The sequence below is a fragment of the Carcharodon carcharias genome, chromosome 1 (assembly GCF_017639515.1).
Source record: "Carcharodon carcharias isolate sCarCar2 chromosome 1, sCarCar2.pri, whole genome shotgun sequence".
Classification (NCBI taxonomy): Eukaryota; Metazoa; Chordata; class Chondrichthyes; order Lamniformes; family Lamnidae; genus Carcharodon; species Carcharodon carcharias.
The window spans coordinates 149,373,172-149,389,551 of NC_054467.1; the positions used below are offsets into that span (position 1 = coordinate 149,373,172).

At 42.9% G+C, this 16,380-nt stretch overlaps 1 protein-coding gene across 12 annotated transcripts in view; it reads right to left on the reverse strand.

The window, feature by feature from the left end:
• Positions 1 to 16,380, reverse strand: part of fryl (furry homolog, like) — a 634,639-nt gene that overhangs the window by 74,362 nt on the left and 543,897 nt on the right. For all 12 annotated transcript variants that reach the window (XM_041198439.1, XM_041198448.1, XM_041198467.1 and 9 more), the window contains 2 exons: positions 14,285 to 14,490; positions 5,025 to 5,232 (listed from right to left, as the gene is read on the reverse strand). In XM_041198439.1, the coding sequence (XP_041054373.1) occupies positions 5,025 to 5,232; positions 14,285 to 14,490 (414 nt within the window). The remainder of the gene's footprint in view (positions 1 to 5,024; positions 5,233 to 14,284; positions 14,491 to 16,380) is intronic.

Consider the following 16,380-nt stretch of genomic DNA (forward strand, 5'->3'; position numbering starts at 1 on the left):
GGAGGGGGTGGGTGAGGGAAGTGGCCATGCATTAGCGACACCTTGTATAAAGTTACCATTCCTCTGCAACTGAGACAGTCTCATGCTTATCTGCCCACTCAAGCAATGCAAAGGCATCAAAGTGCCACCAAGTGCTCCAGAGCTCCTCACCAACTCGTGCACTGCAAACTAATGAGTGTTTTAGTGGATTGCAGAACAGTTGGACGACTGGGCACATTGCACAATCTTCTTGCTGAAGCTGGCTATGGAGCAGTAACTGGTGGAGGTGCTCACAGCCCCAGTTTGGACGAGTCTCCCCCATGGTTCAAGCTAACAGTGTAGCCTTGCAGTGCAGTTTAGGAGAATGCCTGCATTTGAGCTGAGAACACAGCGTGCAGTCCAATGGGCAGAGTTGGTCAGGTGGAGTGGGGCGGAGGAAGGTGGGGTTTCGGGCAGCCACGCAGCGTACTAATCTCTGGCCATCCAAGTGGTGGCCAGGAATTTCTGGGATTTGTTAAGGGGCCTTTAAACTTAACCAAGAGAGGTTCTTAGTACGCCCATGCCAGCTCATGCATCTTTCTCTTTTATCCTGCAGGAGTACGACAGGAGCATGGAGTTTGGTGAATTATCTGTATGCCTCATGGTGTAGAGAGGGAAGATGACGAAGAAGAGAGTGACTGAGATGTCCGACTGTGCAGAGGGAGGAGCAGCACCTCTGTAAGAAGGGGCGACTGGGGCTCCTGCACACACTGCTGAAGAGCCACAGCGAGTCATTGCTGGTCAGTGCTTACCTAGACCCAGACACCACCTTTCATTCCTGCAGATGACCGAGAACCAGTGTCGCTGAAGACGGCGCATGTCTAGGGAACTGGTCGGTCACATCTGCCAGTTACTGCAGGGTTTGGCGCCACGTGCACATGTAGGGCACCCAGTCGCCATGGAAGTGACAGTGGCACTCAGCTTCTACGTCAGTGGCTCCTTTCAGGGCTCCACAGGTGACCTCTGTGGGATATCACAAGCCTCCACCCAAAAATGAATCCATGAGGTCACGGATGCCATCTTTGCAAGGGCATACAGCTTTGCACAATTCGTTTGGGGCCAGGAAAGCCAGGATGCAAAGGCAATTGGATTTGCCCAGATCTCAGGTTTCTCACAAGTGCAGGGTGCCATCGACTGCGCTCACGTGGTGCTCAGATATTTGACTCAACACGTGATCAACTATGTCAACTGTAAAGGATTCCATTCGCTGAATGTGCAGCTGGTGTGTGACTCCTACATTCTCAGTCAGTCACAGATCCCTTACGTCTTCCAGGATCCACAGTAGCTGCAGGGATGGCTCCTCAGGGACAAGGGTTACCCACAGAGTACATGGCTGATGACACCTGTGCAACTTCCTCAGACTGCAGCGTGTCAAAGGTACAATGAGGTTCATGCTGCAAATCGCAATGTGGTAGAGCAAACCATCAAGATGCTGAAAATGAGGTCCTGGTGCCTGATGGAGTCCTACGATGTAGTCCACAGAGGGTGTCATGCATAGTCATCGCCCTCTACAACCTGGTGCTGCAACGGGGAGAGGAGCTGGCTGATGAGATGCAGGAGCTGGAGGTCTCCTCCGCCGAGGAGGATGTCGACGGTGATGAGGGCGAGGAGGTGCTCGAAGGTGACGATGATGGTGATGAAGCTCTCACACAGGCCCGCTCAGGAGACCCTCATAGCTGCTAGGTTTGTGGAGGATGATGACAAAATGCAGTGAGGAGACACCATAAGATCCTCTACATTGCATCTATGAACATTTGACTCCAGCCTTGCTTATGGCAGCACACATACCCTCTGTAATAATGCTCCTTTCATGGAGATGCATGCAGTGGAGACCCTAATAATTGCTCAATTGCAGGAGGATGACGACATGCAGTGAGGATATCGATGTAGGTAAAGACAAGCTGAGTGGGAAAGGAAGGGATAGAGTGTTCAAAGGTAATAGTGCATCAGAGAGTAAGGTCCATGCAGAGAATATTAGTAAAAAAAACAAAAATTCAAGTCGCTTTATCTGAAAATGCAAAGCATCAGCAATGAACTAATGGCACAAATTTAATAGCCATTATAGAGGCATGGTTACGAGGTGACCAAGGTTGACAAATAAATATTCTTGGATAGACAACATTTTGAAGAGACAGGAATAATGGAAATGGAGGAAAGGTAGCCCTGACAACAAAAGATGTCTTAAGGACATTAGTGAGGAAGGGTCTTGACTCAGAAAATCTACATAGAATCAGTGTGTGTGGATATTAGGGTCAGAAGGCACTGGTGGGAGTAGTTTATAGGTCCCCTAACAGAGCATTCAACAATAAATTATTGGAGCTTGTAACAAAGGCAATATAATAGTCGTGGAGGACTTTTATCATCATATAGACTGGGCTAATCAAATTGGCAAAGGTGGTCTGGAAGATGAATTTGTAGAATGCTTTTGTGACAGTATACTGGAGCAATATCTTGTAGAACCAACTAGGGTTAAAGCTATTTCATATCTAGTATTATGTAATTAGGCAGAGTTAATTAGTAATCTCACAATAAAAGATCCACTGGGAAACAGTGATCATAATGCATTTTTTTGAATTCCACACTAAGTTTGAAACAATCATAAGCAAGAATCTTAAACTTAATCAAAGCCAATTACATAGGTATGAGGGGAGAGCTGGTTAAGGTTGATTGGGTAAATAGCCTAAATTTGTGAAACTTGTAAATGTTGACTTGGGCATATAAGGAACATGAAAAGTTAGCACGTAGATACAGAAAGCAATTAGGAAAGTAAATAGTATGCTGGCCTTTTTTGCAAGAGGATTAGAATACAAGAATAAATAAGTCTTGTTACAACTACAATGGGATGCGGTGAGACCACATCTGGAAGAGTGTGCGCAATTTTGGTCTCCATTTAAGGAAGGATATACTTGCACTGGAGGCAGTACAATGAAGGTTCACTAGTTTGGTCCTTGGGGTGACAGGGCTGTCTTATGCTAAGAGGCTGAGTAAATTGGAGCCATCTTCTTTGGAGTTTAGAAGAATGAGCGGTAATCTCATTGAAACATTCAAGATTAGGAAGGAGCACTGCAGGGTAGATATCGAGGTCGTTTCCCCAGGGTGGGGAATCTAGAACAAGGGGCAGGATAAGGGACCAATAATTTAGGACTGAAGTGAAGAGAAATTTCTTCACTCGAAGAAATGTGATCCTTGGAATTCTTTACCCCAGAGGGTTGCGAATATGCCATCACTGAATATATTTAAGGGAATCAAAGGATATGAGGAGTGGGTGGCCAAATGGAGCTGAAGCCTAAAAATAGCCATGATCATATTGAATGGCAGAGCAGGCTTGACAAGCTGCATTGTCTTCTCCTGCTCCTTTTTCTTATGCACATATGACCAAAATCTTTGGTCCATAACTTACGACCCCTGGAGGGAGCTCCAAAGATGCCCCCCTCCCCGGCCTCAGCTGTCCCCACACAGGGATTGCAGGACAAGTGCCCGGAAAGTTAAAACTTTGTTGGGCAATTACCCTACACTGGGAACCATTCAATACTCCGATTTAAATTGCAACCTTCTGATTGCATTCCGACTGTCTTAGGGTAATAGTTACTCAGGAAAGGTTAGAAGAATTAAACCAACTTTAACCCTTGGGCATAGGACAGACCCTCTCAAACTCCCACTGGATCTCAAGGCCAACCCCTATCCGTGGCTACCCTCCTGACCCCCCACGGGACACCCGACTGTCCCACAGAGCCACCCCCGTTCGACCGCCCTCCCATGGGGCACCCTGACCATCCCACACTGACCCCCAATTCCCCCTTTGACAACCCTCCCAGCCCCCCATGGGACACCCTGTCTGTCCCGCACTGACCACCACCCCTGCCCCCACTTCAACTGCCCTCCCGACTCCCCTCCTTTGACTACCCTCCGGACCCTATATGGGACACCCCTTGACTGCCCCCGCTCCAAACCCCTCGACTGTGCCGCCTCCACTCCCCTCGACTACCTCTTCCAATCTCGACTGCCCCCCTCCACTCCCCTTGGCTACCCCCTTCAATGACCCCTCGGGCCATCTCCCTCCGCTCCCCTCGACTACGCCCCCTCAACTACACCCCCCCTTCAACCAACCCCCTCGACCAACCCCCTTCACTCCCGACAATGTCCCCACACTCCTGACCCCGCCCCCTCACGGGATTCCCCGACTACAGTCCAACAACCTCCCCCCACAACCCTCCAGATCCTCCAACCCCTGCACCAAAATACCAATCTCGACCACCACTCCCATGACCACTTAACCCACCCCTCACCGACCACACAACCACTCCCCAAATCTACCCGCCTACCTTCGCCCTGGCTTCTCAAAGCAGCTGGACCTTTAAACCTACCTGCTTTATGACAGCTAGTGCTGTAAAAAAAACGGTATGTCTTCCTTTCTCTGGACCCTCCTGCATTCGACTATAGGCCTCGGGAATGCACTGCATTTTTCTCACCCAGCCCAAGTTGGAAGGTTGGGTGAGAAAGATGCAGCTGAATTTTAGTATAAGTAAATAGGATCAGAGTGGCAATCCGACTGTGAAGTTATGGCCCATTATCTTTGGCCTCTGCTACAAAATTTGTACCCTTTACACCAATTTCTTCCCAATTTTTGGCCACTGTCTAAGGCTGAGCCAATTTGTTTGCAATCTCAACATCTTATTTGACCCCAAGCTGAGTTTCTGACCCCACAGTTCTGCCATTATGGTGGTGGTGAGCTGCCTACTTGAACCGCTGCAGTACATGAGGTGTAGGTGCACCCACAGTGCTGTTAGGAAGGGAGTTCCAGGACTTTGACCGAGCGACAGTGAAGGAACGGTCATAGCTGCTGTCTAAGGAGCCTTGGTGAATTCCTGCAGTGCATCTTGTAGATGGTACACACTGCTGCTACTGTGCGTTGGTGATGCTGTGATACTGTGCGCTCCCCACATCCACTTCCTGAATTCACCATACCTGTCATTTCCTCAAAAAATTCTTATCAATAGATGACTGACCTGAAACAGTCTAGAGAACACATGAAATGTATGCACTGCACAGGATCCATCTGTGTCTGACAGCATTTGGTTGACATGGCAACGCCAGGCTTCCTCCTCATTCTCATAAGCCACTGGTTGAAAAGCAGACAAGATAGCAGAGAGGAAAGGTGATGGTGGTGGTGAGGCTTGAATTTCAGAAAACCCCTCCTGGTCTCCTTCATCTTGACTGAAAAAAGATACAAAGTAGATGATCAAAGCAAAGGGCCTAAATTAGGTAGGAAACTAACTCTATATTCATTTTAGTTGATAGTCCATTGATAATCCAAAGCATCTTTGATGCTTTACATTATAATCCTAAAGCCTCATTACAATGTGCTTATATAATTTTACTGGAAAACAGTGCTGCACTGGAAATGAAACGTTTGATTATATTTTTCAATAATTCAATTTTATAATTAACACCTTTTCCTGCATTTGTTTTACAAGCCTATGCAGAGGTACAAAATTTTTCCTTACATGCATTATAGCATAGTATGGTTTATATTGTTCAAGAAAACATTTTGTTAAAGTCTCAACAGAAATTCTACACCCAAAATCAGCACCTGCAGAGCAATGATGTTGTCTTAGTCCTTTGGTTATTTCTTGAAAAATGAATGGCACACTATAGACATAACTTAAGAAAGAGTTACTTTAATAAATATATTACTCTTGGCAGCTGATAACTATTGTAATAAAGTACTGGATTATCAAATTGGAAGGGATGATCCTTGTAAAACGTGATCTCAACTGACATTTTAACTCAAGAAAATGTGCCAGGACTAGTCCCATCATTCAGCACATCCCAGGTAGATTATATTGACACAGTCATGGAGAAGTCAATGTTCTAAGTCTTCCCACTTCTATGGCTTAAAGGATGACAGTGTTGTGATTCAGGACAGCAAGGAGCTCTAAAAAGGAGTGGGAACATAAATATACACACAATACATTCCTTGAGCCACGACTGCAATGTTACAGTTTGCAATTAGTTATAAAGGAGGATAAGAATTTTATTTTATAACTTTTCCAATATATGCATATATCTTTGCAGATGTTAAATAATGTTAAATATTATGAAGTAGCATTTGAAAAATAAAACCAACCACAAATACTTCACAGCATTCTCTGAAATGAAAACTTTTTTTTTATTTTGGCGCAGAAATACTACTGAAATCCTAAAGGAGCAATGCACATAGTAGTAAATGACAATTATACTGCAGGTTAGAGAGCATAATTTAACTTCAACCCTTATTAGATGCAACACTCCTCTATCATATTTGATCAGAATAATTTAATTATCTATTAGTTCACAGAATCTTTTACTGCTGGTAAAATCAATAAACTGATTAAATTATTCTTAAACCAAAATCACTATTAAAAAGATTTTATGTGAATTTAAAAGACATGTTTTTCCCTGCAATATATCTTTTATTCCAGAGAAAGCTAGAAAATGGAGGAAATCTACCCAAAATAATGATCATAACAATTTACAAAAATATATACTCACTGTTCAAGTTTACTGAAAATTCTTACAAAACATGCAGAGTAAATGTATCTGAGACTGTTCCTACTTAATGCAGATAACATTTCTACAAATGTTAGGCAGCACTTTGTTTCATGTGCAGTCGAACAGCTACAATGCTTTAGCTGGCAGATTACCTACATATAGACGCAGTTGGTAGCTGCAAGCACTATGTGAAATGTTTTCTCTTGGAAATGGCACAGACCTTTTGCTGTCGTAGACAGTATTTTTAATTATCTTAAGTAGGATCTGTTCCAAAAGGTTGGATGCATCAAGATGTCAACTTACAAGCACAATCAATTTAGTGGGATTCACATTTGTGAAGTTCCTTAACATCACTTGTCATCTATCTTTTACTGTTAATTGACATATCAATCACTTTTTTTCATTTTACTCAGAGTGAATTATTTCATTGCACCTGCTGTATATACTAAGGTTAATCACTTGTTCTTTATCCTTCACATTGCTCAGGAAAGATGGGATTAAATAATCGCACAGAATAGAAAAAATGAATGATCTCAGAACGAAGCAACAAAACAATTAGCTTCTATCATTCCAGTTGCTGCAGAGCAGAATAATCACTTAACAACAGCACTGAGAAAATGACAAGAATTTCATTATTAACTGGCTTGTGTGTTTTCTATTTGAACTTCACAACAGGAAGGTTGTTATGCAGTGGATGCAAAATTTTAAGATCTCTCATCTAATGGTTGCAGCAATTTTATAATAAATCTTGACAAGTATTAAGGATCATTACTTCTGACAGAATTTGTTCTGTGCAGGACATTACCAAGGTTGAAAAAGAGATAAATCAAACAGCAGTGTTTAGATTGCAGCCAAGCCTGTGTTTTAAAAGCCCAGTGAGTGCAGGAGAAAAGGAAGGCTGAGAAAGACAAGTAGTTCCCTACTTTGAAGATCCTTAGAAAGTATGTTATAGAATATGAGGCATGCAATGAGTCTTGGTTCAATGCAGTGATATCACAGCAATTATTAAAATTTAACTTGTAGTCACTACCCTTGTCTTCAATTTTACTAATCCTAGCTACGTATTACCTAGTATATAGTCGCTTTTCCCTAAAGCAGTGATTCTTTTGAACTCCACCAGGAGGCAAAGACCTTTTGCCCCGCATTGCATGCTTGCGATTCTTTGTTGAAATGTTGAATAAAATGGATGAATTGGCAACAAGCAGAGTAATTGCCTTCCATCAGTGGTATAGTTTGCTATCCTGACCAGTCATGAGCAGAATGCTTTCCTAATTTTTGTTTTGTAGTTCCCCATGAAAGGGGAAAAATTCTGGAAAACTAGAGGATGAAAGGAGGTCGATCTCCTTTCAAGTATTAAGGCTCATTACTTCTTACAGAATTTGTAGAGTGACAGGTCAAATTTTAGTGGAATCCGGAGCTAGGCGAGACAAATTTAAGATTTTGGACAAGAGATGCTGAGGGGAAACTGAGGGAGGCATTTTTCAAGCAGTGAATGGTAATGACCTGGAAGTTGCTGCCTACAAGGGTGATGGAAGTGGAAATGATGAATGATTTCAAAAGGAAATTGAATGGATACTTGAGGGAAATAAACTAGTAGGGATATGGGATAGAGCAGGGGAATGGGCATTGATTAGATTGGTCTACAGAGAGCTGACATGGACTCAACAGGCTGAATGGCTTTCTTCTGTGCCATAGTGACACTATGACATTAAAAAATCTGTTCTTTTGAGGATGCAAATGTCCTCAATTTCACAGTCACCAAGAGATTGTACTGGAAACTAAAATTTCTTTCTTCAGCCAATACATGTTTCAAAGTGGATGGTATAGAAATGCGTTGGAACCTAAAGATATGGGCAAACAGAATGCCTGAACAAAACCAGTTTGATGCATCCTGCAATAGTTAAGCTAATACAAATACAGTAATACATGATGCAAGTTCCTTCATCATTCCAGTCATTAACCCAAGGAGTAAAATTAAATCCAGGAACATAATCTAGGCTGATACTTTAATGGAGTACTGAAGAAGTGCTGCACTTTTGGAGGTGCGGCCTTTTGGGATGGGAGCTAAATAGAGGTCTGATCTGCTCTTTCAGCTGGATGTAGAAAATCTCGTGCTCTCATTCTAAGAACCAGGAATCTCTGGTATCTCGGCAAATATTGAAAATATTGATCCTTATCTCATTGCTGTTTGTGGAACTTCGTGCAGAAAATTGCTGCCTTATTTTCCTGCATTACTACAGTGACAACACTTCCAAAGTACTTCATTAGCTGTGAGGTGCTATGGGATCTCTGACTTTGCCAAAGGCACTCTGAAATTGTAACTATTTTCTTTAAAAACTTCCTTCTTGAAAGTACCTTGAGAAGAGGTCAGCCTTCTTTCTCAGCAATAATCTGCTCAATGACGCTCAGTTTGGGTTCCACTAGGGCCACTCAGCTCCTGACCTCATTACAACCTTGGTCCAAGCATGGACAAAAGAGCTGAACTCCAAAGGTGAGGTGAGAGTTACTGCCCTTGACATTAAGGCAGGTTTTGACCGAGTGTGGCATCAAGGAGCCGTAACAAAACTGAATGGGGAAAACTCTCCACCAGTTGGAGTCACACCAAGCACAAAGGAAGATGGTTGTGGTTGTTGTGGATCAATCATCTCCACCCTGGGACATCACTGCAGAAGTTCCTCAGGATAGTGTCCTAGGTCTCACCATCCAGTTCCCTGGCCCCAACCGCTTCCTCTTCACCATGGACGTCCAATCCCTCTACACCTCCATCCCCCACCAGGATGGTCTGAGGGCCCTTAGCTTCTTCCTCGAACAGAGGCCCGAACAATCCCCATCCACCACTACTCTCCTCCGTCTGGCTGAACTTGTTCTCACGCTGAACAATTTCTCCTTCAACTCCTCTCACTTCCTCCAAATAAAAGGTGTGGCTATGGGTACCCGCATGGGCCCCAGCTATGCCTGTCTCTTTATGGGGTATGTGGAACATTCCTTGTTCCAGTCCTACTCCGGCCCCCTTCCACAACTCTTTCTCCGGTACATCGATGATTACTTCGGTGCCGCTTCATGCTCTCGTCAGGACTTGGAAAAATTTATTAATTTTGCTTCCAATCTCCACCCCTCCATCATTTTCACATGGTCCATCTCTGACACTTCCCTTCCCTTTCTTGACCTTTCTGTCTCAACCTCTGGTGATAGACTGTCCACCAATATCCATTACAAACCCACCGACTCCCACAGCTATCTCGACTACAGCTCCTCACACCCCGCTTCCTGTAAGGAATCCATCCCATTCTCTCAGTTCCTTCGCCTCCGTCGCATCTGTTCCAATGATGCCACCTTCAAAAACAGTTCCTCTGACATGTCCTCTTTCTTCCTTAACCGAGGTTTTCTACCCACGGTCGTTGACAGGGCCCACAACCGTGTCCGGCCCATCTCCCGCGCATCCGCCCTCACGCCTTCTCCTCCCTCCCAGAAACATGATAGGGTCCCCCTTGTCCTCACTTATCAACCCACCAGCCTCCGCATTCAACGGATCATCCTCCGCCATTTCCGTCAACTCCAGCATGATGCCACCACCAAACACATCTTCCCTTCACCCCCCCCCCCATCGGCATTCCATAGGGATCGCTCCCTCCGGACACCCTGGTCCACTCCTCCATCATCCCCTACTCCTCAACCCCCTCCTATGGCACCACCCCATGCCCACGCAAAAGATGCAATACCTGCCCCTTCACTTCCTCTCTCCTCACCATCCAAGGACCCAAACACTCCTTTCAAGTGAAGCAGCATTTCACTTGCATTTCCCCCAACTTAGTCTACTGCATTCGTTGCTCCCAATGTGGTCTCCTCTACATTGGAGAGACCAAACGTAAACTGGGCGACCGCTTTGCAGAACACCTGCGGTCTGTCCGCAAGAGTGACCCAAACCTCCCTGTCGCTTGCCATTTTAACACTCCACCCTGCTCTCTTGCCCACATGTCTGTCCTTGGCTTGCTGCATTGTTCCAGTGAAGCCCAACGCAAACTGGAGGAACAACACCTCATCTTCCGACTAGGCACTTTACAGCCATCCGGACTGAATATTGAATTCAACAACTTTAGGTCGTGAGCTCCCTCCCCCAGCACCACCCCCTTTCTGTTTCCCCCTTCCTTTTCTTTTTTTCCAATAAATTATAAAGATTTTCCTTTTCCCACCTATTTCCATTATAAAAAGAGAAAAAGAAAAAAAATATATTTATTTATTTATTTTTTTTTACATCTTTTATGCTCTCCCCACCCCCACTAGAGCTATACCTTGAGTGCCCTACCATCCATTCTTAATTAGCACATTCGTTTAGATAATATCACCAACTTTAACTTTAACACCTATGTGTTCTTTTGTATTATTGTTGTTGACATCTTTTGATGATCTGCTTCTATCACTGCTTGTTTGTCCCTACAACCACACCCCCACTCCACCTCTCTCTCCCCGCCCCCCACACACACACCTTAAACCAGCTTATATTTCAACTCTTTCTTGGACTCGAACTCAAGTTCTGTCGAAGGGTCATGAGGACTTGAAACGTCAACTCTTTTCTTCTCCGCCGATGCTGCCAGACCTACTGAGTTTTTCCAGGTAATTCTGTTTTTGTTTTTGTTTTGGATTTCCAGCATCCGCAGTTTTTTTGTTTTTATCTCACCATCTTCAGCTGTTTCATCAATGACCTTCCCACCATCATAAGGTCAGAAGTGAGGATGCTTGCACTTGATTGCACTATGTTCAGCACCATTTAGGACTCCTCAGATATTGAAGCAGTACATGCCCATATGCAGCAAGACCTCGACAATATTCAGGCTTGGGCTGATAAAAGGCAAGTAACATTTGTGCCAAACAAGTGCCGGGCAATGGCCATCTCCCACAAGAGAGAATCTAACCATCTCCCCTCGACATTCAACAGCATTACCATAACTGAATCCCATAATATCAACAACCTGGGGGTTACCATTGACCAGAAGCTGAACTGGACCAGCCTTATAAATACTGTGGCTAGAAGGGCAGGTCAGAGGCTGGGAATTCTGCAGAAAGAGTAACTCACCTTCTGACTCCCCAAAGCCTGTCCACCATCTACAATGCACAATTAGGAGTACGATGGAATGCTCTACACTTGCCTGGATGAGTGCAACACCAACAACACTCAAGAAGCTCGACAAGACAAAGCAGCCCGCTTGATTGGGACCCTATCTGTCACCTTCAACATTCACTCCCTCCACCACTGATCCACATTGGCAGCAGCGTACTTTTTCCAAATGCACTGCAGTGACTCATCAAGGCTTCTTTGACAGGACCTTCCAAACCTGTAACGTCTGCTCCCTCTAAGTCACACACTATCCTGATTTAGAACTATGTCATCATATCTTCATTTTTAAAATCCTTCCTAAGAGCACTGAGGGTCTTCCTACAACATGTGGACTGTGGCAGTTCAAGAAGGCAGCTCACCACCACCTTCTCAAGGGCAATTAGGATGCATAATAAATGCTGGCCTAACCAGCGATGCCCACATCCCATGAACGAATAAAAAAGTGGTCCTCCTAAGAGACTTGAAACCTGTACTTTTGTTGCCTTCTTTTAGAATCTGTGACAAAGGGACCTTCTATAAAACTCACAGACACTAAGTTGAGAAATCAATACTTTGACGATCAACCCTAGGAATCAAGTAACAAACCTTGCATGGGTATGAACAATGCACGCTTTAAAGTTTAGCTGTTCTGTACAGCTTGTTTTTTTCCAGTGCATGGCCCCTTTAAGTTCTACTGCACAGCTGTGCACACGCTCTATTTATCACAGAAAAAGGCCTGCATGGGACCTTTCAGTCCAGCAGGATCATTGAGCATGGACCAAGTACCAAACAGGGTGTCCTAACGCGAGACCATTTTAGTACTGATACCCATACTAAAGGGCGAAAGCGCCATCCTATTGCTGCAAAATGGCCCATTGGCTATTTCTGCTTCAGCCATTATTAAAAGTGTATATGAGAGATACAGAAGGCTGTACATGACACCAAGTTCTTCTCCCCAGCTTTGTAAGCAGACATGGAACGCTAATTTGGTTGTTACTTTTGAAGTGGCATGATCGAAAGATCGGCAACACTTCTACATCCTCAGCTCATTATTTTTGTTTCTTTAGAGTTTTTGCCTGTGCTTTAAAACTTCAGAGCAGGCTTTACAACTTTTGCTGGAAGGATCTTGGTGACAAGAGATCAACATCTGACCGGGGCAAATACTTCCATCAGAGCAGTGGTATGAATTGACCAAAGAAGGACAAAAGTAGCAATTATGTTCTGAAGCTGAAGGATCAATGTTGAGACCTGGGGATAAAAGTACTGAAGAGAAACTGCAATAACCTTTTGGAAAAGGCTTGCTCAAATTAAAAACAGCACTAAGCTAATTAATAAAATATTTATCCAAAGGAAAGTATCACACAAACAACTTTTCTAATCCAAGTTCTACCCTTAGTAAAGCACTGACTCAGATGATAAAGAACATAAGCTGGGAATTCAGAAAAAAGTTGCATGATCCTAAAGGTGTATACTGAAATACTGAAAATAAATCAAGATAACCATGTACTGAAATAAAATCCAAATTACGTTGAAAATCATGTATGGATAGTTTCAATGGAGAATATAAAGTATAAATTGGTTGTAACATTGTGTCAATTGTTTGAAAGGAGTTTATAATGCTTGTGTTCATTATTGCTATTTATCCTATGGTAAGCATCAGACTAAGGGCACATAATCAACGCCATATAAAACCATGATCATATTATGTAACCTTGATTTAAAACAGTGTCTGTTCTTACTATCAGATTCAAATATTCAATCTACAACATTAGCCCAGAATTTGGGCTTCTAATGACTGCAAAACTGTCAAGTGTTCGTTGTCAATACTGTGTAAAATTGACTGCAATGCCTGGTGCCTGCACATATTTAATTAAACACGGAAATCTGGAAATTGCTGTCAAGTGATAAGCTTCTCAACAGGGTATATGGTTTTTGCATATAATCAACACAGAATCAGCGAATTGATGTTAACTTAAACTTTTGACATACCACTCTCGCTGTAAAAACCATTGACTATGCTAAGTCTTCTTACATAAGGGGGAGCTGAGTTTTAAGCACCATACTAAGGCATAATTACAGCTGAACAACCCCTCTGGCCCTAAAAAGGTAAGTTTAGAATGTGGAGTGTCATTCCCTCATGTTTAAAAATTCCATTACTTTTAAGGTAATAAAACTTGTTTTTTAACTTTGATATTTTAGCTTGTAGCTTAATTCCATATGTATACCCCAATCTTTATTTCGCTCCCTGCAAAATTATTAAAAAGTGAATTTTAATCTGTGCTTTTTACTTCCTGGTTTGCTGAGAATTTTTCAAACCAATTGGCTGATCTGCCTGCTTGATGACTTCACTGTTCTGCATGCCACAGATCCCCTATAGATGGCACTAGATTTGATGTTACCATGGAATAGGGAAAATCAATGCTCTAGAGCTGGTCAAATATTTTCAGTCAATCAGTGCAAGTGTTGTCTCTTCTGCTGCTCTCAAAATCTGGGCCATTATACATATTACAGTGGGTTTGTAAATAAGTGGCTATTATTCTTTCAATTTCAGGCAGCACAAAATGTACCAACAAAAAGTACTGTGCTAACTGGAAAAAATTATTATGCTTGGCATCCTTTCTCTCTTAATATAGAACTAACTACCTTGAATGTCCTGAAAGATCTGCCTCCTCCTCTTCACATCTCTCATCAAGCTCTTTAAGCGCAAGGGTGACATCCTCGTCACAGATGGACTCTGCAGAACTCCCAGGAACAAGAGTCTCTTGAAACTTCTGGGGTTCTTGGTTAATATCTGAAACTGTCTCTTCAACAGTGTTAGCCAGTTCATCCTTCACAGCTGCACTAGCATCCTGCAATCAAATAGAGAACTAGAAATACAGCACCAGACATGATTTGGTGACATTATTTTCACAATTACAGGGATCAATTTGGTATAAAATATCCTAACCAAACATATAAAAAATTTAAGATTAACAACTGGAGTCTTGCCATTACTCAGACACAGCTAAATACTTTCATGAAAAAGCAGAAATTTGTTTTCTAAATGCTGGCAACGTATATGCTGCTTGCCCCTTGGTTTGGAAACTCAAAAGAAGTCCAATTGATAGCAGACAACAAAAACACACATAGTCACTGAGAATCTGTAGAAGAATTGGCCTTTTTACAAACTGAGGGGAAAAGTAATCAAGATCCATTAAAGTGGATTGGGGGAGCTTGGTGATACCCATGATACCAAACAAGCTAAATTAAAAGACATGCTGCAGTCAGGATGTACTGAGTGAAGGATAAGTGTTTTTCTAAAGAGAGAAAATGTAATTCAAAGGAAAGTCACCTGAAAGAAACTCTTGGGCACCTAATTTACAAATAAAAATGTAAATATAATAATTTCCTTATCATCACCAATTTTAAATTTTGCTTACACTTGTCAACAATCTGGTTATAAAAGGGGGGGTTACATTAGGTACTAGCTCAATGTCCTCAGAAATTACAGTGCTACAATAGTGCAGGGAAAAACCATAGGCAGCAGGATATCTTCTCAGTAATGAGGCATACTTTGTTGCCTATTTCAAAGTTTGAATTCGAGTTAAAACAGGCCTAATAATTGCACATATGCAGGCAAGATATCTGTCTTAAAATACCAGTTCTGGAATTTACAAAATCAAATTTACTGATAAATGCAATAATCAGTGAGGTTATGAGTAACCATAAGGGTAGAGCTAGAAATATATTTGGCATTCTCCGGTGTGGTTTTTCTTTATTTTCTCCCTCTTCCAACCAGACCAATCCTTTCAGGTTTGTAAATGGGTTACTCCAGCAACCATCTCTGTGGGCACCATTAATCCTGAAATTTAACTAACCCATTGGGATTTTACTGCAACCTCCCTAAGAACCTGGCCAAAAAAGGCACACCTAATGCTGTAGGGAACCCATATAAAAACAAGATTGGATCCAAATTCTAGTTTTCATGATTTTGGATGAGAGGAGAATGCTCAGCATTGTAGCTACCATGACCAGTATAACTGAAAATGGGTGGTGGGTCAAAAGCTCACCACTGATTTCACATACAACATACATCAGAGTATCAAGCATAAGTCTGAAAGAAGAGTAAGTTAATTTCCTATCGGTAGGAATTTTTGGGTAGATTGAATAAAAATTAAGATTAATAAGACTAGCATGGTATCAGTCTGGCTGGGTTTTAATCTAAATCAATGTTTTGTTCAAGAGCAGCATCAGAAAGAGACTACGGCTTGGATTTTCACCAAGTCAAGATGACTCAGGAGCCCTTTTAAAATGGCAGCCATGACCCAATCCTGGAACTTACGACCCCATTCCCGGGTTTCCAATTTTCAACAGGGCCTTTAAAGGGTACGGACTGGTTCAGGTCAAAAGCCCCCAGCCTTCATTCTTGATCCATCTGTCTCCATTGCAGGGATAGGCATGTCCTGGTTCTCCACAATTTTCATGGAATTAGGCCAGATATTCAGTGACTTGCAGTTCATAGCACCTCAGAGGTGTTGTGCACCATAGTCTGCATGAGGGGACCTTTTACAAGGCAAATTCTAAAGGTCCTCTTTATGCCTCCCCACCTGACCCCATGGCCCCTAATGTTAATGTATGCCCCCTCCCGCACCAAATAACACCTTTGTCTCTTCATGCCCTCCGTGACAAGATATACCCCCCAAATAATCCCTATGACCCTTCAAGCCCCCATGCCAAGCTATGGCACCTACATGCCCATT